Here is a 25,777-nt window from a genome sequence, read left to right as displayed (position 1 = left end):
CCACTGGCCACTTTCATCCTTGAAGATCGATATCTGTTCTTCCCAGTGCCAAATCTGAACATCACAGCTGAACTATTCCCCTGATCTCTCCTACTGTTTCTCATGCTGTGGTCTCTAGCCTACGTCTCTTCTTAAGCTCCTCATTATCCTCAGTAGTGAAGCACAGTGTACATGCATGCTGCCTCACACAACTTCCTCAGCAAACACTCCAGCAACTCACAGATGCTGGTAATGCCAGCTTGCTGTTTGCATACCCATAGTGCAGTCAGTTGATACCTGTTTCTGCTGGAGAGTCTTCTCTTGGTACCAGGTCTCTTCTACATCCCACAGACTCAGGCCGAGACCCCATGTCAGAATCTAAGGAGGATAAAAGACAAACACTGGTGATATAAAAAAAAGGAGTGCTATTTTTTTAATTTTTTATTGTCATTAATAGAAGGGTTACATTATATTGGCCAGATAGAAGGTACATTACTTAACAATTATTGCTACCCCTTCTCATATGTTTGTTCCCATTTCCCTCCCCCAGGTAATTTTTTTAATGAAAGATGATACAAGCAATTTAGGAAACACACATGGCCCACAGAACCAGATATGAGACCAGAAGGGACCCAGTATGTACCTCATAGCCTGGCTCCAAACATCAGCCAACTACTCAGTAACAGAACTATTTATGTCTGTCTATAACGCTACCATTATTTACAGATAATTCTCTACAGTAGATGAAATGCTTATAAACATTGGTTATAAGACCTGTGACATAAGACATGAGGCTCGTGGGGGGCAGGAGTTTGGCCTAGTGGTAGAGTGCTTGCCTAGCATGCATGAAGACACAGGTTCTATTCCCTGGTACTACTTGCATAGAAAAAGCCAAATGTGGTGCTGTGGCTCAAGTTGTAGAGCATGGGCCTTGAGAAAGCCCAGGGACAGTGTTCAGACCTTGAGTTCAAGCCTCAGGACTAGTAAAAAAAATGAGGCTTCTATGCTTGAAGAATCAGAGACTCAAAGAAGTAAAGAAAATTATCCTAAATCCTTCAAGTTGTTGGCAAAAATGTTGGAATTTGAAAAATATTAGCAAAATTCCATAGCATCCTTTTCCACCGGCCCTGGGCTTCAGGTCACCCTAACAGATACCTTCTGTACTTGGAGGTTGCCTCCTAGCTCCTGCTCTTTAACACATGAACTTCATTTCCCAGCCCTCCATCCTTTCTCATAGTTTCCTTTGAGAGTGTGTATCTGGTGTGATGGGGCACGGAGTCCTGGGAGCACTTTGTGATGGCTGAGTGCCCTGTGAATAATGGCAGATCTCAATCTCAGAGCCAGAGTCCCCCCCACTCCCGCCCCGCAACTCTATTGCTCTTTCCATGGGTTCACCTTTCCAGAGATAAATTTGATGGAAACTGGTAGCAATGCCTTGAATTCCTTCCAGGTCAGTCAGATCTAAAAAGGAAGAGTGTGACTGTTAGAAGCTTGCATGCTCTTGGTTCTCACTGGGCATCCATCATCACCAAATCACCCATCTTCCCCTTTCCCCAAAAGCCTTGTTAGCCTGAGAAATGCTTCCCACGTGGAGTCCAACAAAACTCTTATGGAGCTTTAGTCTAACCCTTCTGGTACAAAATCAGAGCTGGTTAGCCTTCAGGTGGGTCAGTTCAAAGCACCAAAGGGACTGTTGTGAGAAGTCACCTGTGACAGAATGCGGAAGTGCACTTAAGGAGCTACAGGCTGGCTTCAAGGAAACAAAGCCCTTTTGGCAATACTTGCTCTTAAGAAGGTGTATCTATCAGCCATTCTCAATTTAATAAAAATTGAAGCCACTCTTCATTTTTTCTGGTTGATCTATATTTAAGTATTGACTTCTTATTATGGAAAACAAGGTCTCTTCAACCAAGAACCAAGGTAGCTTTCTGATTGTATAAAGCAGCATGCAACTGTAAATACCACCTAGGATATGCCCATCACAAGACATTCTTCCTAACCCTGCTTTCAGAATACCAGCACATATACCTAGAGCCCTAACAACCTCCAGAGACTTTGAATGCCAGTTAGTCATCCCTCTTTCTTGGAATGACAGGCAAGGGCACATTTCTCATTCCTCAAGCACATACCCAGCGCCCGTTCTAACTTAAGCAAGTCACACTGATTCACTGCCCACAAATCTATCATATGTCTTTCCTGAAATTCTTGCTTCAGCCCTGGACTACCTCACAGGGTAATGAATGCCATATGTTTAGTAGCCATCATGTAAATAAGCAATTGGATCGTATTTACTACAAAAGGAACTATTTAGGCTTGGGTGAATGCCACCAGATTCTGCAATATTTTTTCCAGGCTTCGGGAATGATTCTGCCACATATCATGTATGTTTTCTATGCCAGGTTTTATGTGCTGTGGTATGAACGCACAAGTTAATAAGGCATTGTCCAGTCCTTAAAAATTAGCAAAGAATAACACATACTAAAACTAATAGCACTGTGGGTCAAGCGCTGTGCTAAGAATTGGTAATTGCCCCAGGAATAGCCAAGTACCACCACTGTAGCCCACAGGACAATTTGCAGACCCCACCCTCCCACATGCCAGCTCAGAAAGCCCATGGAGTCTCTTAACTGCCATGCACCTCCGTTTCTTCAACTGCAAAACGAGGACAGTGAAGCAGTCTCTGGCATGCAAACGGTCACAGTGCCTGACTCACAGTGAGCTGGCAGAAAAGCCCCATGAGACAGCTCTGTGAGCACTGTCACCGCCACCCTCCGCCTTCCTGTCATGGTGGTCAGCACTGTTATCACTCCACTTGTCAAACAAAGACTCAAATCTGAGGAGACGCCCCGACTTGTACAAGTCCTGCTCAAAGGCAGGACTCAACACCATACGACATGCAGACCTAAAAGGTCTGCACAGCCAAGGACATGGCCTAAGTGCAGGAGGTCTACGGAAAGAAGCTCTGAGAGGAGGAAGCCAGGATCTCTGCGGGTCCTCAAGAAGCCTCCTGGAGAAGGGGACCAAGAGTCTCTCGCCATCAGAGCTGCATGGGGTCTCAGCATCTTCCTCTGCCAGCCCCTGGCACATTCTATAGTGACAAGAGGCTCAGGAGTTCTAGAGAGACAAAGCCTCCAGTCTGGTCCCCCAGGGGCCTCCATGCCACCCATCTGACTGACTGAGAAGGTGGAAAAGAAGCTTGGCCCTGAGTGTGGAATTCAGGTTCCAGGGTTCAGACAGAGCAGAGAAGAGGAGAGAGGAATAAGTCCCTCAGCTCTCCTGGAACTGGAAGATGGGAGCCAAGGCCCTGGACTGCATTCTCAGTGACCCAACCCTTGGCTTGAAGGACACTACTTGTGGGCATTATGTTACAGAGGTAAACATCACTGAGATTGCTCATCAGAACACAGATTTCTGACCCTAGGGTCACCAAGGCCTGAAGACCTATGTGTCCAGACAGAAGGTAAACATTTCATGATGTTCATCTTGCTGGATGTCCCCCAAGACATCAGGACAGAGAGGGGCACCCTTCCTCCTGATAGGCTCATCTAAGAGAGGCAGTTAGAGCTACAGGAGTTCAGTTATCCCCCTTCCCCAACTGTGAATTAAGGAGTGGGTGGGACAGAGGATCACCAACTTTCTAGGCCAAGGTTTATATGTCTGCAAAATAAGTCAGCAGAGGAAGGAGAAAGCTCCATGATCTTTTCTGTTCACTGACTTCATAAAACATGGCCTTGAATACTGTGTCTAGCAATTAGAATATGCATTGCAGCAAAATCACCTGGAGTTTCCTCACTGCCAGGGAGAAATGCCTGGGGATGCTGGTTTGGGGGTGGGTTCATGCATTTGGGCTCATCCTTCATCCTTGCAGCTCCTCCCACTCTAGGACCAGAGTTTTTCCCCCACCCTTTGTCTTTCTCCTAAGGCATGCGAAGGAGGCAGGAATGGTGACCTGTCAGGACCCAGCCTCAGCCTTGCTCTGTTCCACTTCTGCTGCTTGCCAGAATGTATTCTCAGCCCAAGGTGAATGAGACCTGTAGAAAACAGGCCGGCCTCCTGGCCATGGCCAGCCTGGATCACCCAGCTGGCAGCGACTTGAGGCTCCCAAGTGAGCCTGTGAGATGTGTAGACGCACCCCACGGACACCCTGTTCCTTTCCACGGCAGCTGCTGGGGCCCACGAACGGTGCCATTTTCCTTCCAGAGCATGAATTCCTCAGGAGGCAGTGGGGGCAACTGAGAGGTTAGCAGAGGGCCTTGCCAATGGGGAAAATAGCATACCATAAAAAAGTCGAGACTTACTCTTCATGAACTCCTGGCCTCCCATGCTCAGGGTCACTCGGTGGCTCCCCTGGTCGTATGTCACCCCAGGACACGTAGTTTGGGCCTCGGTGTCAGAGGCAGCCCTCCAGTCACTGATGTGGCAAAGCAGGACATCAGGAGAGCTCAGAAGTCCACAGATGGTGGGCCCTGCACAGCCACAGAGAGGAGATGCGAGAGTGAGAGAGGCCAGTGTGGCCACCCAGAGCCAAACCTGTGCGCTGGAATAGAGTGGACTGGAACCCCAGCCTCCCTTCAGACTTTCCCCTTGTCAAGATGACCCGAGGGATCCTCTTGTGTGTGGTTCCCAAACCAGGGTACTTAGATGATGTGGAAACACAGAGCTTGACTGTAACTTGATGATGTCCCACGGAGGCCTAGATGGCATTTGGGACTTAATGTCTGTAGAGTCTGGTGCACAGACACGTTCAAAAATCACTGACCTCCTTAGGTCACCTCATGTGACTAAGGAGGAAACTGAGGCAACAGAATGTCATTCTAGTTGTTAACAATAGCAGAATGGCAATAGACAGTGGGAGCGCTGCAAGGGTGCAGACAGAGCCAGCGGTGGAGCTGGAGATTGGAAGAGGTGGGAGTAGTCTGGAATGTTTTAGACATGGGAGGCTTGGGCAGGGGAAGAGTGAGGGGAAATCTACTAGAAAGTTAAATGAGTTTCAGGCTGTGGTAGAAGGATATGGTGGGATTCTATTCCCCAGTGACCAGCAGATCCAGCCAAAGCTCTACAAATGAAAACCCCTCATCTGCACACTGGGCAAGTCTAAATGAATACCAGCCAGACACCTCCTGTGTGCTTGGAAGAGGGTTAACTTCCTGCAATGGGAGGGTACGGTTCAGCTCAGCACAGTTCACAGACCACAGCTTAGACTTGAGGGGAAGAGCAGGCAAGCTTTCAGCCAGAAATGTCATGGAAAAAGGATTTTGTGGGCTTGCTGCTCCATGGAACAAAATGGTTCTTCCATATATGAGCCTAAGGAAAATGAAGTCAAGCTTTCCAGTGTGAAATACGATAGGGTCTAGGGAGTAGTTGAACATCTGGGGAAGTTGCAGCCTTTACAGAAGATATATTTAGTTCAAGGAGACATCCTGGACTTGAATTGCAGAGCTCCTAAATACACATAAAGACACGTGCGCACGCGTGTGTGTGTATGTGTGTGTATGTGTGGTGTGTGCAAATGCATGTGTGTTTATAAAATGCTTCCTCCTGTGTAAGCACTATTATGAATCCACATAATACAACCACAGGATACAGAAACTGGAAATAACCTTAGGAGGAGACTCACTCCAGTCTGGTTTCCTGTCCCGCCTCTCCAACAAGACATAGTTATTATCCATGAATACACCACTGTGAGCTAACCTCTACATTTCAGGAGTCTTCTCTGGAGTTCTCGGCAGTAGTAGAGATGGCCCATGGATCCCTACAGGCCCATCCCGTTCCACCTACTGTAGTTCCACCAGACACCCCTCCCTGGATCTCCGCCTACTGCCTGGCAGTGTCTTTTATGTCTGTGGATAGATTCATTGCCATTTCCAAGTGTGTTGTTTTGGCATCAGTCCCATCGTTTCATCTTCTGTTTTTGTCTATTTTTCTTCCTAAAAATCTTGGTCATTCCCATGCCTCTGAGACCCCTCAGGCTGGCGAGCTTCACTTTGACAGCCACACCCACAAGCTCTTTCTGAGCCCTGGAACTCGGCATCCAAAAGCTGGTACACATTTGGATGACATTTTGAAGGTCTTTCAAGCTTAATGGCCCCCTGGGCTTCCTGAAATCTCTTCCTTGTCCCACGTCTTCCGTTATGTACCACAGAAACAGACTCTGGAGCCAGGTGAGCAAGCTGAACTCACCTATCTCTTCCTTCAGCCCCATGTTCAGAGGCCTGTTGAATCCATCTTCCTTTCTCCACCTCCCTGTCACCTAATCTACCAGCTCTCCTACCATCTCCTAGGGAAGCTCCTCACCAATGCCCAGCCCTCCTGCCCAGCTCCTCGGGAAGCACCTCACTGATGGTCCATGCCATTGGAAGCCCTTTCTCTGGGCTCCTGCCTGAAGCTGGTTTCTAAATGCAGAGGTGTCCTTAAACCCTTCAATGGCTCCACACCCAATGGTTCTCAAAAGAGAATCAGCCATTAGCACAACCCTCAAAGTTCTCCATGGCTTGGACCAGCCTTTCCCACCTGTCTTTCTCAGGCCAAGCCCTGCTGTTTGGGCTCCCTACCCCTGCACCACAGATAGCTCCAACTACCTCTTCTTTCTTCCTCTCCCCAGAAGCATCTTATATGCCACTCTATCCCTCTTCTCTACCAAATGAAAAAACTCTACATTGCCAGGCACTGGTAGATCACACCTGTAATCCTAGTTGCTCAGGAGGCTGAGATCTGAGGACCATGGTTCAAAGCCAGCCAGGGTAAAAAAAATCTGAGAGACTTTTATCTCCAATTAACCACTAGAAAGCCTGAAGTGTCACTGTGGTTCAAGTGGTAGAGCACTAGCCTTGTGCAAAAGATGTCAGGGACAGCACCCAGGCTGTGAGTTCAAGCCCCAGAAGAGACAAAAAAATCATTCCAACATTGTCCAACATTCTCTCAATTAATCTGTCTGACTAGGACAAAACATATGTTTGTAACGTAATATTTCATTTTTTCAGGGGCTAGTAACTAACCATTATCCCTTTCTCCCTCATGACCTGAGAGAAGATATTGGCACTGGGAGAGGCACCAGCTCTTGGAACTCTGGATCAAGAAGGGTGAGTCAAGTGAATGGTGTGGACTGCAGGGATCTGAGAACTAGGTAAGCTCTTACCTTTCTCAGGTCTGCCAGTCTACTTCATTTCTCTGTATCGTGACTGTCCTAAGATAGACGGCTATTGCCCAGCTGAGGGAGTCCCGATTTATTAGGGAGAGGGACTGTTCACTTGGTCACAGAGGGGTGCAGTGATATATAGAGAGAAAAGCATGAGTGGAGCTTAGAGCAGCATGAGGCCACTTGTGGGATAGCCAATTAAGAACCTGGCAAGAAGATAGTAGATAAGAGACTGGCACCATTACCAAGAGCAAAATAGTGCAAGCTTACTAGAGATTACAGAGATAGGGTGCAGCAAATCTGGATCCCAAAGATGATAAAACACAACAAGAATTTAGCAGAAGGGGAGAAAGGGCAAGGGTATAATAGAGCCCCAACACACAGAGTCTGACAGTAAGAAAAACTTGGAACAGGAGCTAGAGGAAAGCTGGAGGGCAGACTCTGCTGTGCTAATCCATTAGGTTTTTAAGAAGAAAGAGGGTAAGAAGATTGCATTTGCCTCAGTGCAGGGAGTCAGAGAGAGCACTGGGTTACAGAGATCAGCTAAGGAAAAAGAGAAGAAAGAAAGGTGGAAAGAAGAGACAGTTGGACCCCGAGAATTTGGAAATAAGAGGTTCCAGCTTCATGGAGACAGCTGGGATATAGAGAGAGTCCTGAAGCTGGCCATACCACTGATACCTGCCTCCTGAGAAGCCCTGTATCTTAAGTTAATATCTTTCAGATAGAATGTCTCCTTACTTCTTGCTCAGCTCCCAAGGATGCCTACTCTGGGTCGCTCCATCTTCTCATCTGTCAATCCCATAAAACCTGGCCCCACCTCTCCTCTCCCAGATGGCCACCAAATTCCCTTGGTCTCACCCTCCTTCATCCCCCAAAGCTCCTACTCTCTCTATCTGTCCTGGGCCCATCAGATGCAGCCTTAGTTACTGAGCCCGGCCAGGTAGGGCTTTGTATGTATGGGTTGAATGACAGCACACAGGCCTGAGGGAATAAATGAAGGGATCCATCCACCAATCAATGAAGGTCATTGTACACTCTGCCTTCTTCCCATACACAAGGTACCTTCTCTCTGTTCCTAACGTCCACTGTGTACTCATTGGGTTGCTAATGTACAGTGATTCATTAAATTTTATTGTTGAACAAAGTGAGGGCCTTAGAAGGACTACTAAGCTATTTGATTTGTTTTTTAAACTTTGATTCCAGGAGCTGATGCCACAAGTCTCATAGCTGGTCCTGGCTTTCTGCTGTGAAGGTGAAGTGGACATGGCTGTCATGTGAATGGGTTACTGAGTTACTAGCACATCACAGTTGGTTCACAGCTGGTAGCTGTGCCCCTCACCTTTATGAACAGTCAAATAGAAAGCATCCTTCTCTCAACAGAAGTGCAACTTCATTTAAGCAACTTGCCCAAGATCAAAGAACAAGAAAGTGACAGAAGGCATTTGACAAAATATAGCATCATTCATGTTGAAAGCACTAGAAAAAATAGGAATAAGAGGTACATTCCTTAAAATAATTAAAGCCATAAATGACAAACCTACAACCAGTATTATACTAAATAGAGAAAGACTGGAACCATTTACCTTAAAATCAGTAACCAGACAGGGTTGTCCACTCTCTCCACTTCTCTTCAATATTGGGCTGGAACCCTTAGCCAGAGCAATAAGGCAACAGAAGGACATCAAAGGGATCCACATGGGGAAAGAAGAAATTAAACTATCCCTCATCAGAGATGACATGATCCTCTACTTGACTGACCCAATAAACTCCACTCCCAAACTCCTAGAATTAATAAACCACTTTAGCAAAGTAGCAGGATACAAAATTAACCTTCAGAAGTTAGTAGCCTTCTTGTACGCCAACAATACACAAACAGAAGGCAAAATCAAGAAAATGATCCCATGTGCAGTAGCCCCCCCAAAAATAAAATACTTATGAATTAACTTTACCAAAGATGTAAATGAATTATTTAATTAAAACTATAAAAGGCTAACAAAAGAAATTAAAGAGGACAGCAGGAAATGGAAAGACATCCCATGCTCACGGGTAGGGAGAACCAATAGAGTGAAAATGGCCATACTGCCAAAATTGATATACAAATTCAATGTAATCCCTATCAAAATCCCAAAGACATTCTTTATGGAAATAGAAGATACAATCCAAAGGTTCATATGGAACAAGAAAAGACCTAGAATAGCAAAACAATTCTAGCCAAAAAGAGCAATGCAGGTAGTATTACAATACCAGACTTCAAACTCTACTATAGAGCCATAATAACAAAAACAGCATGGTATTGGCACAAAAATAGACCAGAAGATCAATGGAACAGAAGAAAAGATCCGGAAATAGAACCACATACCTAAAGTCAACTTGTATTTGACCAAGGAGCCAAAGATATACAGTGGAACAAACACAGCCTATTCAATTATTGGTGCTAGCAAAACTGGGCAGCCACATGCAGAAAACTAAAAATTGACCCTAGCCTTTCTCCATGCACAAGCATTAACTCAAAGTGGGTCCAAGATCTCAACATCAGACCAGAAACCGTGAAACTGCTACATGATAGAGATGGAGAGACACTGGAACTCATAGGCACAGGCAAACGATTCCTGAACAGAATCCCAGGGTCACAACAAATTAGAGAGAGACTCAATAAATGGGACTACCTAAAAATAAAGAGTTTCTGCCCAGATAAAAAGCATAGCTACTAAAGTAGAAAGACAGCCAACCAACTGGGAAAAGATATTTACCAATAATACATCAGATAAATGCTTAATATCCAGTATCTACAGGGAACTCAAGAAACTAATCCCCCCCAAACCCAACAAACCATTCACTAAATGGACAAGGGAACTAAAGAGAGACTTATCAAAAGAAGAGGTTAAAATGGCAGAAAAGAGTTTGCTTCTATAAACAGAGACACTTCTTACCATTGTCATCAAAAATTACACAGGACCTAGTATCCAGTAGGCACATAATAGATAAAGAATGGTCACGAGCAGTGACTATGAGCTGACAGTTTATGATCAGTTGTGGCCATCAGGCTGTAAGCCTGCTGGTGGAAGTAAGATGCTGCTGCAGATGGACCTCAGTTCTACCCAGTCTTGCCTTTGCAAGCTATACAACCCTAAGCAAATGATTGCACTTCTTAGGGGCCTTTGTTTTTTATGGCTTTGTAAAACTAAAACAACAACAACAAATAAACCAATGTGACAATGAGAAGTGATCACATTAGGGTGAGATGGGCAGCGGGAGGCTTACCCCTGACTTTACATATATGACCTTCTCTTGTGTGAATATTACCGTCTTTTGGTAGGATGGCCTCACACCTGCAAATTCTTCATCCCCAACCAGATTCCACACTATAGGTCCTGGTTTCAGCTGCCCACATATTCCCTGTCCCTCCCCAGACCTGGCCTCACCCTCGGCCTTACCTGCTTTGATCTGTGTGAGGATAAAGCCATCACAGCAGGAGTCACGGTCACAGGCAAGCTGGCAGAAGAGGTGAGCATCAGTCAGGTTGGCTCTAGAGAACACCACGGGGTTGTACAACCCAGAAAGTGTGTTTTGGAAACCAGTTGGTCCAAAGCGTTTCTGGCCTGTTGTTGGTAAGTCTTGGCCTGGGAAGAGGCAGAAGGAAGATTAAAAAGATCTCAAGAATATACAGAGTGGAACAGAGGTCATTATTTGATGGATAACCATCATTTTGGAAGCACAGGTTCATAGGTGATCTTTATCCCTGCGGTTCTGCTGACCTAGTACCTACCATGTCTTAGTATCCCACAGGGCATGGCCACCAAATAGACCTTTACATGGCAGACACTTCCTCATCCTTCAGGTCTCAGTCCTAATGGCTCCTCCGCTGTGGCTCCTTCCTGACCACCCCAGAACAGCTCACATCCATCCTCATCCAGTCATTCTATTTCACTCTAGTTCAAGCATTCACTGCCCTTTGAAATGACTACATTGCTGAACTCATTCCTCCATCACTCTGTAACTCAGGCTACTCACACTCCAGCAACAGGGGTCACTAAAGCCCTTTTCTCTGATGGGTGCCCAGTGATGAGTGTGCTGCTGCACGAGGCAGTCATATCCTGGACACTGTGGCAGATCAGGGAGAGCCTTCTGAATTCAGGGTGGCTCTGAGTACAATATGGCGAAAGGGTCTCCTTTCTACCCCTTATCTGTGCATGAGGGTTGGGCTACGCAATGTGTGAGTAGCCTGCCAGCATTGCTTCTTCTGATGCCAAGAGTCACATGCTTTTCTTCAAGTTCCAGGCTCACAGACAACAAGTAGGAACAGGATGCAGATGGTGCTGGATGACAGATCAAGGTCCCATCCTTCTGGGTTACTTAGGGTGAGAAAAATGACTGGACTTGATTAGGTGTCTGCAGGTGCCAAGGACTATGAAGGACTGTTCGTCACTGCTCTCTGGTGACATATGGTACCATTTACCAGGAAAAGAATAAAATTGTTCCTGATCTGAGATGGAGATGAACAGATGAGGCAGGAGCCTGGAGGCGGATTGTCTGAACCAGCTGCCCTTCCCCTCCAGGACAGCATAGCTAGCATGCTGCCTCTGCTTTAAACAAACCAGCAAACCAAACCAAACAAAAAAAGGCAAGCCAAGTTCAAATGAAGGGTCCCAATTCCCATTGTCATCTTTCTCCAAGTATAAGTTTTCAGAAGGCAAGGAGGAAGAGGACAAAACAGCGAACACTGAAGAAATACAATTGCTTTTAGACTGTTAAGCAATGCACCTTCTATCTGGTGAATATAATGTAACCCTTCTATTAATTACAATAAAAAAGACAAAAAAAGGAAATACAATTGCTTTAAAAAAAGTAATGTAATTAAAAGTCTAAATTATGGTTTTAAGGAACATTTTAATAAGTGTTACTTGTTTATTTTGATTTTTAGAAAATAATTCCTATTTTGTAAAAATGACTGGCAAAAATAATTAGAATAAATACTAAGTTATAATGAACAGGTCTTAGCTGTAAACATCAAGGAAATACACTCTATCTTCTTTCTTATCTACCCCAAGTCCTAATTCTAGCTGCTACTAGGTGTCTTCTATCCCACAGTTACTGTCTGTGGCCATTGGTACACTTCTTAACAAGAAAGAATAGTCCTATGCTTGTCAAGCTTTGCTGTGTTCCAAGGGCTTCTTTGAGACCCTCATCTGGGCCACCTTGTCCCAAACCCCATTATCTGGGTCTAAGTATGGCCCCTGGGGTTTTATTGCTTGTTTTTTGTTTTGTTTTTGTTTTTGTCCGTTATGGGACTTGAACTCTGGGCCTGGGTACTATCCCTGAGCTATTCAGCTCAAGGCTACCTACGACTGTACTCCTTGAGCCACAGTGCCATTCCAATTTTCTGGTGGTTAACTGGAGATAAGAGTCTCAGGGGCTTTAGTGCCCAGCCGTCGCACCTGGCGGACCCCTGTTTATTCATGAGGACATGAGAACCAGAATGTCCAGAAATGGACCTGAGACCACACAGCTACAACAGGCATAGCAAGCATCCTGACCCTCACATCCTGACTCTCAGAACCACTGGGAAAGGAGGGAGAAAGAGCAGGGAATGCCCCTCAGTTGTCATAACTGGAACCTGCCTATATATTGAGATGTAAACTCGGGAGCTGGTAAAAAACCAAAGAATGGACTTGAACGTGATAAATTACACAGGGCACTAAACATTCACACAGGGAATATTCTTAGGAAGAATATTCTCAGGAGGGAATCACAAAGGCCCAAATAGCTATGTGCATAGGATCATAAAATGTTTATCGAAGCCGGGCGAGGTGGCTCACGCCTGTAATCCTAGCTACTCAGGAGGCTGAGATCTGAGGATCAAGGTTCAAAGCAGCAGTGGCACAAAAGGACTTGAGACTCTTATCTCCAATTAATCTCTAGAAAATAGGAAGTGGGGCTTGGCTCAAGGGTCGGTCCATAGCCTTGAGCTGAAGAGCTCAGGGACAGCACTCAGGCCAGGTTCAAGCCCCATCACAGACACACACACACACACACACACACACACACACACACACACACACACACACACACACGACCCCAAAATGTTTGCCAAAATGAATTCCAAGACATGGAAACAAGAGGATCTTTTTTTTTTCCCACCCCTTGTTGCTGTTTTTGCTCTCTGCACCTTTTGTCTTGTTTGTAAGTTTCTGTTTTGGGGGAGGTTATAGGGGAGCACAGTCGAAAACAAGCTATACAACTTGTGGGAGAGGGGTGTCAGGAAGAAAGAAACTGGGAGAAAGTAAGAGAAAGGGTGACACTGTTCAAAAAGAACTGAACTCATTACCTGACCTATATAATTGTAACCCCTCTGTACCTCTGTACATCACCTTCAAACTTACAGTTAAAAACAGAAAAAGAACAGGGAATGTGGAACAAACCACAGTCCAGAACTGAGCTCCACATTACAGGTCCCTCACTGCCCTGCAGATAGGGACTGGAGGCCAGCTGGTCAGGTAGCAAAAGGGAGGCTACAGGACTCTTGGTAGCCGTCTCCTTATCATCCTCTGTGCAGCAGAGCAGGTTCAAGCCAAGCCCCTCAGACTGGTGATGAAAGATTATGTGATGACAAACAAGATCCTGTTCCCCTCTGTGCCTTTCTACAAGGGAAGATAGAACTGAAAGGCCAAATAATCAGCTACCGCTTCTATAGTTTTATTCTTCTTACGGCTAAAAGTATGTGTCCAGCCCTTGGGGTTTGTTAAATATGCAGGATCTCAAGCCTCCAGAGTCCCTAGCTCACGATTTACAGCTCAAAGTCCCACAAGGTAATGAGCATGCACTGCAACTAGGGAGGGAGTCCCCTGAGCACAGAGGCTGAGGCAGCCCTTAGAGGTCCAGATAGGTTGGAAGGAAAGGGTTGGGAAAATCCAGTAAAGTGAGAAGCTGCAGGAGTCAGGGGCCCAAAAGGGACATCTGCAGCAAGCTGAGCTCAGGCCCTCCCATGATGCTCTTATTACAGGAGGTATTCTGGTCTTGTATGAGGAGGGCTCCACTCTGAACAGGCTGGGTTCTGCCCAAATCCCATGCATTTACTTTGCCTGAGATTTAGCTCCTACAGGGTGGGTTGGGGATGCGACCTGAGGGCCCAAATAAATGTAGTATGGAAATCATTTGGCAGGAGTTGGGGACCATTGCCTATCTGCAGGCAAAGATGGCTGGAACCTGCTACAGGCTGGATTGGGAGAAGCCAGCGTCAGAACATGGCGTCAATGAAAGGACTGCCTGTTCCCTGCTAAATGCAGCCTACTGGAAACCAGCTCCAATCAAAGGCCGAGGAAAGCCTCAGCTGCCTCAAGCACATCAGCTTCACCAACCTACCCTTCTTCAAATACACAGCCAGAGAATCTGCATCACCGTTCCTCACTTTCACCTGGCACATAAGACTTCTGAAGCTGGGAGCCTTTGTGCTCCCCAAAGAATCTTGTTCCTGAAGATGGAAAAACATTGCGTTATCTCCCTGAGGTGTGAAACAGTTCAACTCAATACACATTTACCAAACTCTACCAGTGGCCAGGCAGTGAGACCTCAAAGATAAATAAGAGTCCTACCCCGTGGACTACTAGAGCAAATAGACCTGAGAACAATTAATTCCAGCCCAGGGTTAGCTACAAAGATGTTTGATTGGAGATTCCACTGACAATCGGGACCTAGAAACATTTCCCAGAGAAAGTGAATCTGGGAAAGGGTCTGATGTCTGGAAATAGGAGTGGACTAGGTGAGATGAGAACAGGGATTTCAAGAGGAGGAAACACCAAGCTCAGAGACCAAAATTCCTTGGGTATTTTGAGACTAGGTCTAGTTGGAGCAGAAATGACTAGACAGGGAGGAGACACTAGAGCCATGTAAGTTCTAAGTATGGCGACAGTCCAGTCAGAACCCAGAGATAAATACTTCTATTCTTGGTTACCTCTGATCTCTCTTCTAGTTTCTTTTTAGTGATTCTATCATAGGTGGGACAGTATAAATTTGACCATATCCACTTGTGTTTTGTTGCCAGAAGTTTGCCCTCCCTCCCATGGTTGAAAGACTTAAAGTTTGCTGTGGAAATCTTTTGGAAGGCAGGACTAAAGCATAGGCTATTTGTAGACAGCTCCGATGGTTGTTTGGAAAGCCTACACTCACTGAAGAGGTGAAGGCTGGGGAGGAAGGGAAGGGATTTTGGAAAGTAAAAAGGGAAGAGGCTTCTGTAGACCTGACAGGCTCTCAGGCAGGAGGCCTAGTGGAGTAGAAACCTGCCCTAGTTGTGTCTTGGTAGATGATAGGCAGTTATCTGGACCTAGGAAGACAAAACCCAGTACCCTGAGTGCCTGCCTTGGCAGAGTCCACTCTGTACAGTGCTAGAGAGGAAGTTGAGGCTGGGACGCTTATATTGGCCAGGGTGGACAACCAGGGCTGAGAGATGACCAGTGTTAAGTACCACTCCTTGATCTATGACTGAATGGAGAGCCCAAGTCACTGGAGAGAATCCTTAATAATGGCGTAGCTTGAATTCCCTGCTCTTCTGACTTGAGGGTAGGTTGCTGGTTATATCATCAACAATAATGATAATCCTAATGATCACTTGTTGTTCCACACAGGAACTTGTTTAGTCCTCTCAATGATCTGGTGACATAGGTACCATTATTATTCCCACACAATATGCCCAAATAGCCTCATGCAAGTATTGGGCTGGGATATGAACCCCAGGCCTTTCCTCATTGCTCTCTATGTCTCATAACTAAACTCTAGCTCAAGAGCCCTAAAACTCAGGGACAAAGCCTTCTCCCCAGGTTTCTTCCAGCATGCTGTTTATGAATATATTTTGAATAAAAAATCTTAGGCACAGGGCCATGCCATATACCACTACTGGTGATATTACAAAGTGTCCTAGACTCCACGGGAAGGTTGTATTTAGGACTGTGGACAGTGACCCCAGGGCATCAGGACCTGAGGGGTAGAGATATGGGTCTTATACACTGATGTGCCCTTCTGAGGCTGTCAGGATGGGAAGCTTCTCCTGGCATTATCGCCTTCTCGGTCAGACTCTGGCCTGTGGCAGCTGCCAACTCCAAAGGCTCAGGGCTTTCAAGAAGAATAAAAAGGGGCCGCGATCACCAATCCTCTCCTTTCACCTGATCACCTGCAGAGGACAGTGGAGCACGTCTGAGGCAGGACGGAAAGGAGTGAAATCATCGTGCCTACCTGCCCAGAAGTTGTGCAGACGAAGTTGTCATTTGTCCAAGCATAGAAATCACATGAGACTTCTGACCCCATTGTGGACACTGTAAGGAAGCTGCAGGCCTCGTCCTCTGCACAGTCTGTAAACACCAATGGGGCAGTCCCCACAGGGCTGTCTCAGACAAAGGCTTCCCTGCACTACCCCAGTCCATACACTGTATCCACCCCCACATTAACACATTGTACCACACACACACACATGAACTCACACTATATCCACATCTACACTCACACCTGTACCATCACATTCACACAGTATGCACACACTCACTCTGTACCCAGCATTCATTTTGCACCATACACACTAATCCTGGTGGACCACACTCACGCTATGCCACACACAAACTGCACTTCTATCCACATTATACCACACACAGGCACGTGCACACATACACACTATACCCACACAGTCAAGCTGTCTCCCACACCCTTTGGCACTTTGTCTAGGCAGACAAAGAAGGTCAGCAGAGGCCTGGTGCATGCACCCTGCTGATCTACACAGGTTGTCTCCTTTTCTGAAAAGATAGTGCCTTTTCAGACCTCTGAAGACAACCTCACTCTCTTGCTCAACCATTTCTCATCATCTTCATCTCAGTCAGTTTCCAAGGCTGGCCTGGTTGGATGATCCATTTCCTGATACTAACACGTAGACTAGAGTGTCCTGTCTGCTTGCCTTGTGCCATGTGATCTTCCATTCTCTTATTCTGCCTGACTCTCCGGTGTGCCTTTCCAGGTCATGACATGTTGCTGCCACCATGTTTATGCACAGGTGTGGAGGAATAGGATCTTCCATCCAGCATAAATAACTGCTATAATTCTGCATCCAGGTTGCTTTCTTGATGCTGGCACCTCAGGTTCACTCACTGAGGACTTGTTCCCGCAAACAAACACCATGTGCTTTCCAGATTTGTTCAGTACTGTATTTATGATACAAACAGCAGTGTATACTCAACTTAACCATCCTCCAAGGGTCTTTTCCTCGGTATCTATACCAGATGTGGTCACCGAAGAAGGCCTAACTCTACAATTGAGATGACTGGCCTTCTAGCCATTAGCTGGCTTGAGTTTAAGCACTGCTGTTTGTTAGGACAGTGCCACTGAACAAGTTTGAACAAACTAATAATCTCCATGCCTTCTTTTTCTCATCTGTAACTTGTGACAACATCAGCCACTATGGATAGATACAGTGGCAACAGGGAGTGTCTCTACATGTTTAGAAAATATTTCTTATTATTGTCTCTTCATGGACAAATGGCTTTTCAGTGAACTAAGTTCATCCATTTATATCCCTAGGTATGTATTATAATTCTTAGTCTATGGTAGATACATGATAAATTCTGCAATGAAGTCATAGTTCATGCATGCATCGTGGACATCAGTTGGTTTATAAGGCCTATGATAAGCTGTGTTTTTCATTATACTTTAAGTGGTTTGATATAATGTGTTTTCCAAAATTGACAGAGCACATTCTACACCATTCTCCATGTACCCATCTTTCCACATTCCTTACCTGCCAAGCACTGGACCAGTGGGGATTCAGAAACAGGGACTTTAGAGTTGATCATGGCTTGAACATTAGCACTGAAGACTACCTTCCATGCTGGAGCCTTCTCAAATTTCTGCATCACTAAAAATAAAACAGATTTGCAAAGTCTGCCCTTGTAGGGTATAATGTATTGTGACAATAGCTTTATTGCAAACCAGCAGTTCAGTTTTATTTTTAAATCAAGAGGCTACACCCCATAATTCCCTTAAAGTTCAGAAAGTCTTTTATAAGAGATCTCAGGCATGCTACCTCACCTCTATTCATGACCAGTATAACTTTCCAATTTTCTCCCTTTCTGCCTTATTAGCAAGAAAAGAAAAAAATAACTTCTTATCATTTCTCATTTTTTACTATCTAAACTTGTACTTCCTTGTTCTTGTCTTTGAATGGCAATTATATCACACAATGATGTTTAGGGGGGGAAATATTCTGTTCCTGAAACAACTTGAATTCTTTCTGAAATGAGGTAAGTTACTTTTAAAAAGAAAAGGCAGACATATGCATACGGGCATGGTGTATGGCTCAGGCATTTGTACAACAGTGATTATCTAAGCTGTAAGTTAGCATCTGCGTCTCCAGTTACCATAGGCATACTCCAGGTCCGCTTGTTAGGAAAGGCAGTGCCACCTGCTAACAGACTAGGAGGGAAGAAGAAAGATAATTTTCCAAGGCTACATGACTTGAATCCCAATCCTTATGAAGCAAAAAATATGGGATACAATTGTTACTGAACAAGGTCCATCATCTAGGCCACAAACAACTTAGGGCGACCAAATTTTTCAGGTACCTAGCACAAATAGAACTCTCATCACTTAGCTAGTAAGGGTATGAATTGAAAAATGGGATCGTATCAAACTAAAAGGCTTCTGCACAGAAAAGGAAGTAGTCACTAAACTACAGAGATAGTTTACATAAGGGGATAAAAATCTTTGCTGGCTATGGATACAATGAGAAAACAATAATCAGAATCTATAGGAAGCTAAAATCACTAAACTATCAAAAAATCAAATAAATGGGTGAATAAACAGAACAGACAACTCCCAATAGAGGAAATACAAATGGCCAATAAATACATGAAGAAACGCTCAATATCCTTGCCATAATGGAAATACAAATAAAAGTGACATTGAACTTTCATCTCACTCCAGTACTAATGGCTACAGAAAACACAAACAACTAATGCTGGTGAGCATGTGTGGGAAAGGAACGCTCACACACTGTTGGTCAGAATGTAAACCACGACAACCACTATGGAACAGTATGAAAGTTCCTCCAAAAAACTAGAGTTAGAACTATTAAATGATCCAGTGATACCACTCTTCAGCATTTATCCAATGGAATGGTAAGATATAATAAAATCATCTGCACACTCACATTCATTATAACACTGTTTCCATAACTTGACTGCAGTCAAGATGCGCTAGCATCACGACTGGGCCAATAAGATGTGGTATACACAGAGTATTACTCAGCCATAAAGTAAAAAAAAATGTGTGTGTGCAAGTAAATGGATGAAACTGGAGGTTATCATATTAAGTGAAGAAATCCAGATTCCACAGAACTAAGGTCAAACCTTATCTCCCATGTGTAGATGCTAGAATGAAAAGACAACATAAACATGTAAACACATAGAAAACTGTGCATGTGCAAAGCATGTTTGTAATTGTGGGGAAGTTTGAGAGTATTAGAGAGGAGAGAGAAAGATAAAATTAGAAGATGAACAATAGTGAAACACACTGAAACTGCGAATGAAGTTGATGCTAGTGAAAAAATTATGAAATAAAAATGGAAAGTTATGATTTATCTATAAGACTAAACTATGAAAGCATTGGTCCTTTGCAGGCATCTTTTCAAGCATGTATAGAATCACTCATCACATACACTGTTTTATAAATGAACCTTGCATTTCCATTGTTTAACATCAAGTCAATAAATTCACATGCACTTAATGAGAGACAATAAATCTAGGTAAAAATCTCATCTACTCTATCAGAAACCATGGACTTTCTATCACAGAAAACATACCAAGGACACTGAGCATCAGAGACACTGAACAACTTGTTCTGGATCACCCAGCAAGTAAGTTATAGATTAAGGACTGACTACCCAGTGTTTCCACAATGTCCAAGAGTGACATGCCATCTGACTCGCAGAAGCAAGCTGCCTCCAGGAATGGATGCATTGATAGGTGAATCTTTATTAAAGATTCATTTCTTATGCATACTGAAGTATTTAAGAGTAGGATCTTATGCTGTCATAAAATTGCTTTCAAATGATTCAAAAAATACTAATCATTAACAATTATCAGATCCAGATGGAGAGTACTTGTTCATCTACTAACCATGCAATCTCACATAAGGTAAAATTTTTCAAAATTTAAAGTGGGAAACAAATGATTATCCCAGGTCGCCCCCTTTCTATAGAGTCCCAGAGATGCCATCCCATCACCACAGCTACTGTATCCACAAGCACATACTGAGACACTGGGTATCTGAGAGTGGAGCCTCTGTCTGAGACCACAACAGTCTCTGCCCTTCGCCATCCACGCAGAAGGCCATTCCACTACTTCTGTCCCTCTGGCTGGCTTGGTACTGGCCATCCTGGTCACACTGCAGGCCCTCCTCATTCTTTTGACAGTCAGTGACACCTGGAAGGAGACATGGACATAGACAAGATCCTGGGGTCCCTCCCACTCCAACTCCAAGGCCCCAGGTACCAGCCAGATGGATAAATCACCCATTTTACACATTCGGGCTTAAAAGTCTTCAGTGCCCCCATCCCCCTGAAAGCATGTCACTCAGTCTCCTGTTCAGATACAGAAAGCATCCTCCATCCCAGTGCTGTGAATGCACTCTGGGCCTCATTACATTCTTTGGACTTCAAGAACTCCTCCCCTGTTTCCAATCTACTGAAACCCAGGCTGAAGCACCAGTCTCGTGGCTGCTGCCTCAGCTCCTGGCTCTTGTTGGAAAGGCCCTTCGCCATTTACTCTCCTCTACTGCACATCTTGACTCCAATGGGGCTTGTTCCCTCAGATTCAGGTGAAATTCACCCCCACTGTGAGGCATGAAGAGGGTGGAAACTTACTCAGACTGTGCTGACTGGGAGAGGTCTGGGAGTGATTAGGACTAGACCAGGCCATTAGATAATACAATTGGGTAGAGCCCCTTGATTGCATCTTGATAGTTTGATAAGAAGTAGATGACATGTTTGTCATCTCAACTTTGTGGGAGATTGGGACCATAAGGAGGATGGCTTCAGGCCAGCCAGGAAGAAAAGTCAGTGAGACTCCATCCCAGCAGAAGAAGCTAGGTATGATAGCACGTGTCTGCCATCTTAACTATGATGGAAACCCTAATTCAGTAGATCGAGGTCCAGGCACATGTCCAAGAACAAAGCAAAATAAAGGTGAAGTATGGCTCGGTGCTAGAGTGCCTATCTATTGTGCATGAAGCCCTGGGTTTTGATCATCCAAAGAATAAGCTACAAATAGTATAGGCAGAGAGACAAGAATCACATACAGACACAACCACCCTCCTTGTCTTTTGCCTAATGCCCTCAGAGCCTCAGAACTACCATCGTTCATGCAGCCCACAATGCTTTGTACCTCCAGAACCGTATACCAAAAGAAACCTCTAGAAAGTTAGCCCGCCTAGTTAGTCTCATTTTTTTCCATGTGCCAGTGTTTCTTAATGGTGGACAGTTGTGTCTCCTGTCCTCATCCAAGTGACATCTGGTGATGTCCAGAGCGATGCCTCATAATGAAAATTTGGGGGAGTGGGTACTGTCAGCATCTAGTAGATACAGACTCGTGCTACCACCAAACACCTTCTCATACCCAGGACAGTCCCCAGGACAAGGAAGCAGCTACTGCAACACAGCCTAAGGACTTACAGTGACTCTGGCTGAATGCTCCGGTGCTCACAGTTGTTCTGCCCATAGGACACGGGACACAGGCCACGCTGCCTACATGTTCTTGGTAGAACCCAACAGGACAGGGAATGCATTGCTCATCGTGAGAATAGCTGCCGGCAGGACACATAACTAGGAAAGAAAAGTACATAGAAGTGAGGTGAAAGAAGCAAAGTAAACTCCAGGATATGGAAACAAGAGGTTTATCTTTGCGATTATTTTCTTAATGTTACTATGTGAAGTTATTTCTTTCTCTTTTTTTCCCCCTTATGGTTTATCTCATGTTGTTACTGTATCTGACTTTGGTACCTCGTATAGTGTATATGCGTTCATTTGTTTATTTGAAATAGGGAAGAGAAGGGGAAAAACAAGATGATTGGGAGGGGTGGGGGAAGGGAAAGTGGGAGAAAAACATGGGAGAGCATATCAGTGTTCAAGAAGTAATGTACCCACTACCTGACCAATGTAGCTATAACCCCTCTAAACATCACTCTGCCAATAAAATACAATAAAAAAGAACTAAACACTAGCTTTACAGTGACAGCCCCAGAATATGGGGTTTGTGGCATTCTAAAACCAGCACAATGGCTTGTGGAAAAAAGAATATCCACCGAGAACCAGGTCAACCTCAGCTCCAAAGCTAAAATAAAGTTGTGACAAAGGCACATTAACCTTTTCTTTTGCAGAGGATGAGGAAGGCAGACTTGTATAAAATGGTGCATATTGATAATGGAAGGACCCTCTGAAGGGTGACCCTTGAGCCTAAATGATAAAAAGAATCCCAGGAAGCAAGGCAGAAAAACAGAAATCTCAGGGATGGCATCAAGTGCAACACTCTCATCGTAATCAAGAAAAAGCAAGAAAAAATGTCCAGCAAAGCCAGCCATGGAGCCAGAATTTATGAGTTTGTCTAGGAGTAAAATAGCAGGAATGAAGATGGACAGACTGCGAGGGAAGAAAGCTGAATCTCAGGGTGTTCATGCAGGACGTTGTAGTCGACTTTTGTGGAAAAGGCAGTGGGGAATAAATGTATAAAACATACCCAATATAGAGCCAGATGTTTTAAAGTGTTAGCCCACAACCCAATGAGAAAGGCACCGTCTCTATTCTAGATTATAGTCAACTGAGGATCAAGGTAAAGGTTGGCCAGGCAGTGAGGTCAAGAGAGGTGAAACTGCAACCTCCTCTCCTCACCTCTACATCAATGCCTGTGTTCTATCCCCCGTCCAAAAAAACTCCTCTGGTAAAGAAATCAGCGCGATGGAGTGAGATGCACCAGAATGGAGCCAGTGTTGATATAGCAACCACCTGTGTCCGTTCTGCGTGTACCCTTGGCATTTCGGAGTAAATCAGAAGCTTAAAGCACATCCTGGAGACGGAGCAGTGTCCAGTGCTTTCTGATCTGCCTCAAGCCAACTATCTTCCCCAGTGAGCAGAATTTCGTTATTTTCATGAGCCAGGTTGTTGACGATCAACTCCAGCACTTTAGAACTGGGATTACTTTTATGAGTACAAGCACTCCAAATTTAATGCTAAAACCAAATAAAAGTTTGCTCGCCAGTCTTTCTACACAACCCACGGAGTGGGCAGAACAGAAAGAAGAGAGCTTCCTTTATGCTGCGACTCAACAAGCCCCAGATCTCCTCTCTGCCCCAGGCATGTATGTCCTTTCCCCCCATGATCCTCTCGTTCTCATGTAGAGTCTTTTCTACCTACTGGCACTAAAGGTCAGAAGGAGACTGTAACAAGCAGACCAATACCATTCATCCCCTCAGTAGATGGCTCCTCTCAAGACAGAGAGGAGGGCCCCACCTATCTCTCTGGCCCACTTCCTGCCACATACCCTACAGACTTCACTCTTCTGCAGTCTAAAGCATAGACACACCACTTCAGGACTTCTTGGCTTTACACTAATCTCTATTTCCAGAACATTTATTAGCACTTTGGCACCTTTAGTGAATGTGCACGTGAACACACACGCACACACACACACACGCACACACACACACACACACACACACACACACACACACACACACACACACACACTGCTTCTTATCTGCTTCTGTTTTGGCAGCAACTGCTACTCATCTTTCATGCTGCATTTATGGTCTCAGAACACACATCCCTGACCATCCCAGCAAATAGAAGTGTTGTTTTCATGACTGTCTAGCTTCCTACTCACTTCCCCCAAATAAACTGATTTCCTTCAAAGTGGAGCTATATCTTTTGCTTCTCTGAGCATCATGTGGCAGGATTTTAGGGAGATAGTTATATAAAACTTGGCCAGATGAATGGCTATAGGGACTGATGAATGAATTGATGGATGGATGAACGGAAGAAAGAAATAAAAAGAGGAAGGATGGAGGAAGAAGAAATGAGAAAAAGTCATAGAATATTAGTTCAGAAATAAATCCACAGAGAACTAGATCTATTGTAAGAACTTATAGTAAATAAGTTCTTGTAAATAAGTTAATGCCATTCAGAATGAAAAATGGAAAGCCCAGACAATTTCTCTGCCACCCTCCTTTATGAACCAGTCTGCTATGAAGGCTTCCAAAGGAACCACGGAGCAGGCCTTGAGAAAGCAAGGTGAGCTGCACCCCACAGCAATGCCCGTGTCTCTGTCAGCGCTACACCATCTACATAAGGCATGGGTCAGGGATGGATCCTCCCACTGGCTCCAGAGTCACTGCCCTCTCTGGGGGCTATCTAGACTACTTTCCTGAGATGACTCACAGAAACTCTGCTCCATCTCCACAGCACCATATTCTACCTTATAACTTCACAGCTGTGTTCCAGATGTGTTTTAGAAGGGAAGGAGCCAAAGATAGATACCAGAGAGTGAGACTTTACTGTACCTCCTGGTGAGAATTGGGATGAGTGGTACATAAAAGCAAAGAATTTGAGTGCAGAGGATGAACTTAAATCTCAGTACTGCCAGCAAACTACATAGAGATGTGATTAAGAGTTTTGAATCAATTATTTATTGTTTCCTAAGCCATCATCCCATGGCGTAGTCATTATTATCCTCATTTTCCAGATCGTGATCATTAAGGACAGTGACTTCCTTAGTTCCCATGGTGGAAAAGGGTAAAGCGTGTGATTTCAAAGAGAAGTTTTTGTTTGTTTGCTTTTGTTTTCCCACAGTGTACATAACCACACACCACTGTTTTTTCTCATTCATGATATGGGACTAGTCATACCCAGCTGCCTGGACAGAGAAATGCTAGCAAGACCTCCATACATATCAGAGAACTACTAAGGGGTGATTGAGTGGAGGAAACCCAAGGCTAAAGTATTCTTTGAATGAATTCCATTCTGGATCTTTCTCTTTTTGGAGTAAGGGGGTGGGGCTAAATGCTGTGATTGACAATCCTCTGTGAGTCGGGGAAAACATGTACCAATTGAAAAGCAGAAGGTAGGTGTATCTTTAGTGGAGACTGTCACACCATGGCCTGTGAATGGGATGCAGCTCACTTCCTGTTTCAAGGAACCCAGTCATATCTTAATTTTTACAGCAATTGTCAAGTTATTAAAAGGAACTGTGGCCTACAATGCCTCATTTCTTTTCTTTTCTGTTCTGTTCTTTTCTTTCCTTTTCTTTTTGCCAGTCCTGGGCTTGCTCAGGGCCTGAGCACTGTCCTTGGACTTTCTCAAGGCTAGATCCCTCCCACTTGAGCCTCAGCACATTTCTGGCTTTTTTCTAGGTATACGATACTGAGGAATTGAACCCAGGTCTTCATGCATGCTAGGCAAGCACTTTTACCACTAGGCCAAACTTCCAACCCCGCCCCAATTATTTTCTATCTGATCCTTGGCAGAAAAAAAAATTGACTGTCTTGTTTTCAAAGAAAAGCCCCCCTGGGAAAAACCTATCCCTGTTCTCCTTTCCCAGGGATCATCCTGGGGCCCTCACTGCTGCCTTCTGAAGTCTTTTCTCCTCT

The 25,777-nt window shown here is 44.7% G+C and overlaps 1 protein-coding gene and 1 long non-coding RNA gene across 2 annotated transcripts in view; one reads left to right on the top strand and one right to left on the bottom strand.

Annotated features, from left to right (window-relative positions):
- The window catches only part of Tg (thyroglobulin), a 165,754-nt gene that overhangs the window by 108,921 nt on the left and 31,056 nt on the right, over positions 1-25,777 (bottom strand). Inside the window, exons 21-29 of the mRNA XM_090339436.1 lie at positions 21,813-21,962; positions 20,395-20,565; positions 17,883-17,999; positions 16,337-16,452; positions 14,474-14,582; positions 10,549-10,734; positions 4,278-4,445; positions 1,375-1,440; positions 277-357 (exon numbers count right to left, since the gene is read on the bottom strand). Of these exons, the coding sequence (XP_090195562.1) occupies positions 277-357; positions 1,375-1,440; positions 4,278-4,445; positions 10,549-10,734; positions 14,474-14,582; positions 16,337-16,452; positions 17,883-17,999; positions 20,395-20,565; positions 21,813-21,962 (1,164 nt within the window). The remainder of the gene's footprint in view (positions 1-276; positions 358-1,374; positions 1,441-4,277; positions 4,446-10,548; positions 10,735-14,473; positions 14,583-16,336; positions 16,453-17,882; positions 18,000-20,394; positions 20,566-21,812; positions 21,963-25,777) is intronic.
- LOC150059268 (uncharacterized) lies at positions 5,995-9,260 on the top strand. Its single transcript, XR_016536626.1, has 3 exons — positions 5,995-6,140; positions 7,009-7,102; positions 8,318-9,260. It is a non-coding gene; the product is annotated as an uncharacterized LOC150059268 (long non-coding RNA).

Source organism: Megascapheus bottae, chromosome 9 (genome assembly GCF_031878675.1).
Source record: "Megascapheus bottae isolate mThoBot1 chromosome 9, mThoBot2.hap1, whole genome shotgun sequence".
NCBI classification, from domain to species: domain Eukaryota; kingdom Metazoa; phylum Chordata; class Mammalia; order Rodentia; family Geomyidae; genus Megascapheus; species Megascapheus bottae.
Note: the sequence above shows the minus strand (reverse complement) of the source record. Positions and strands in the feature narration are given on the sequence as shown.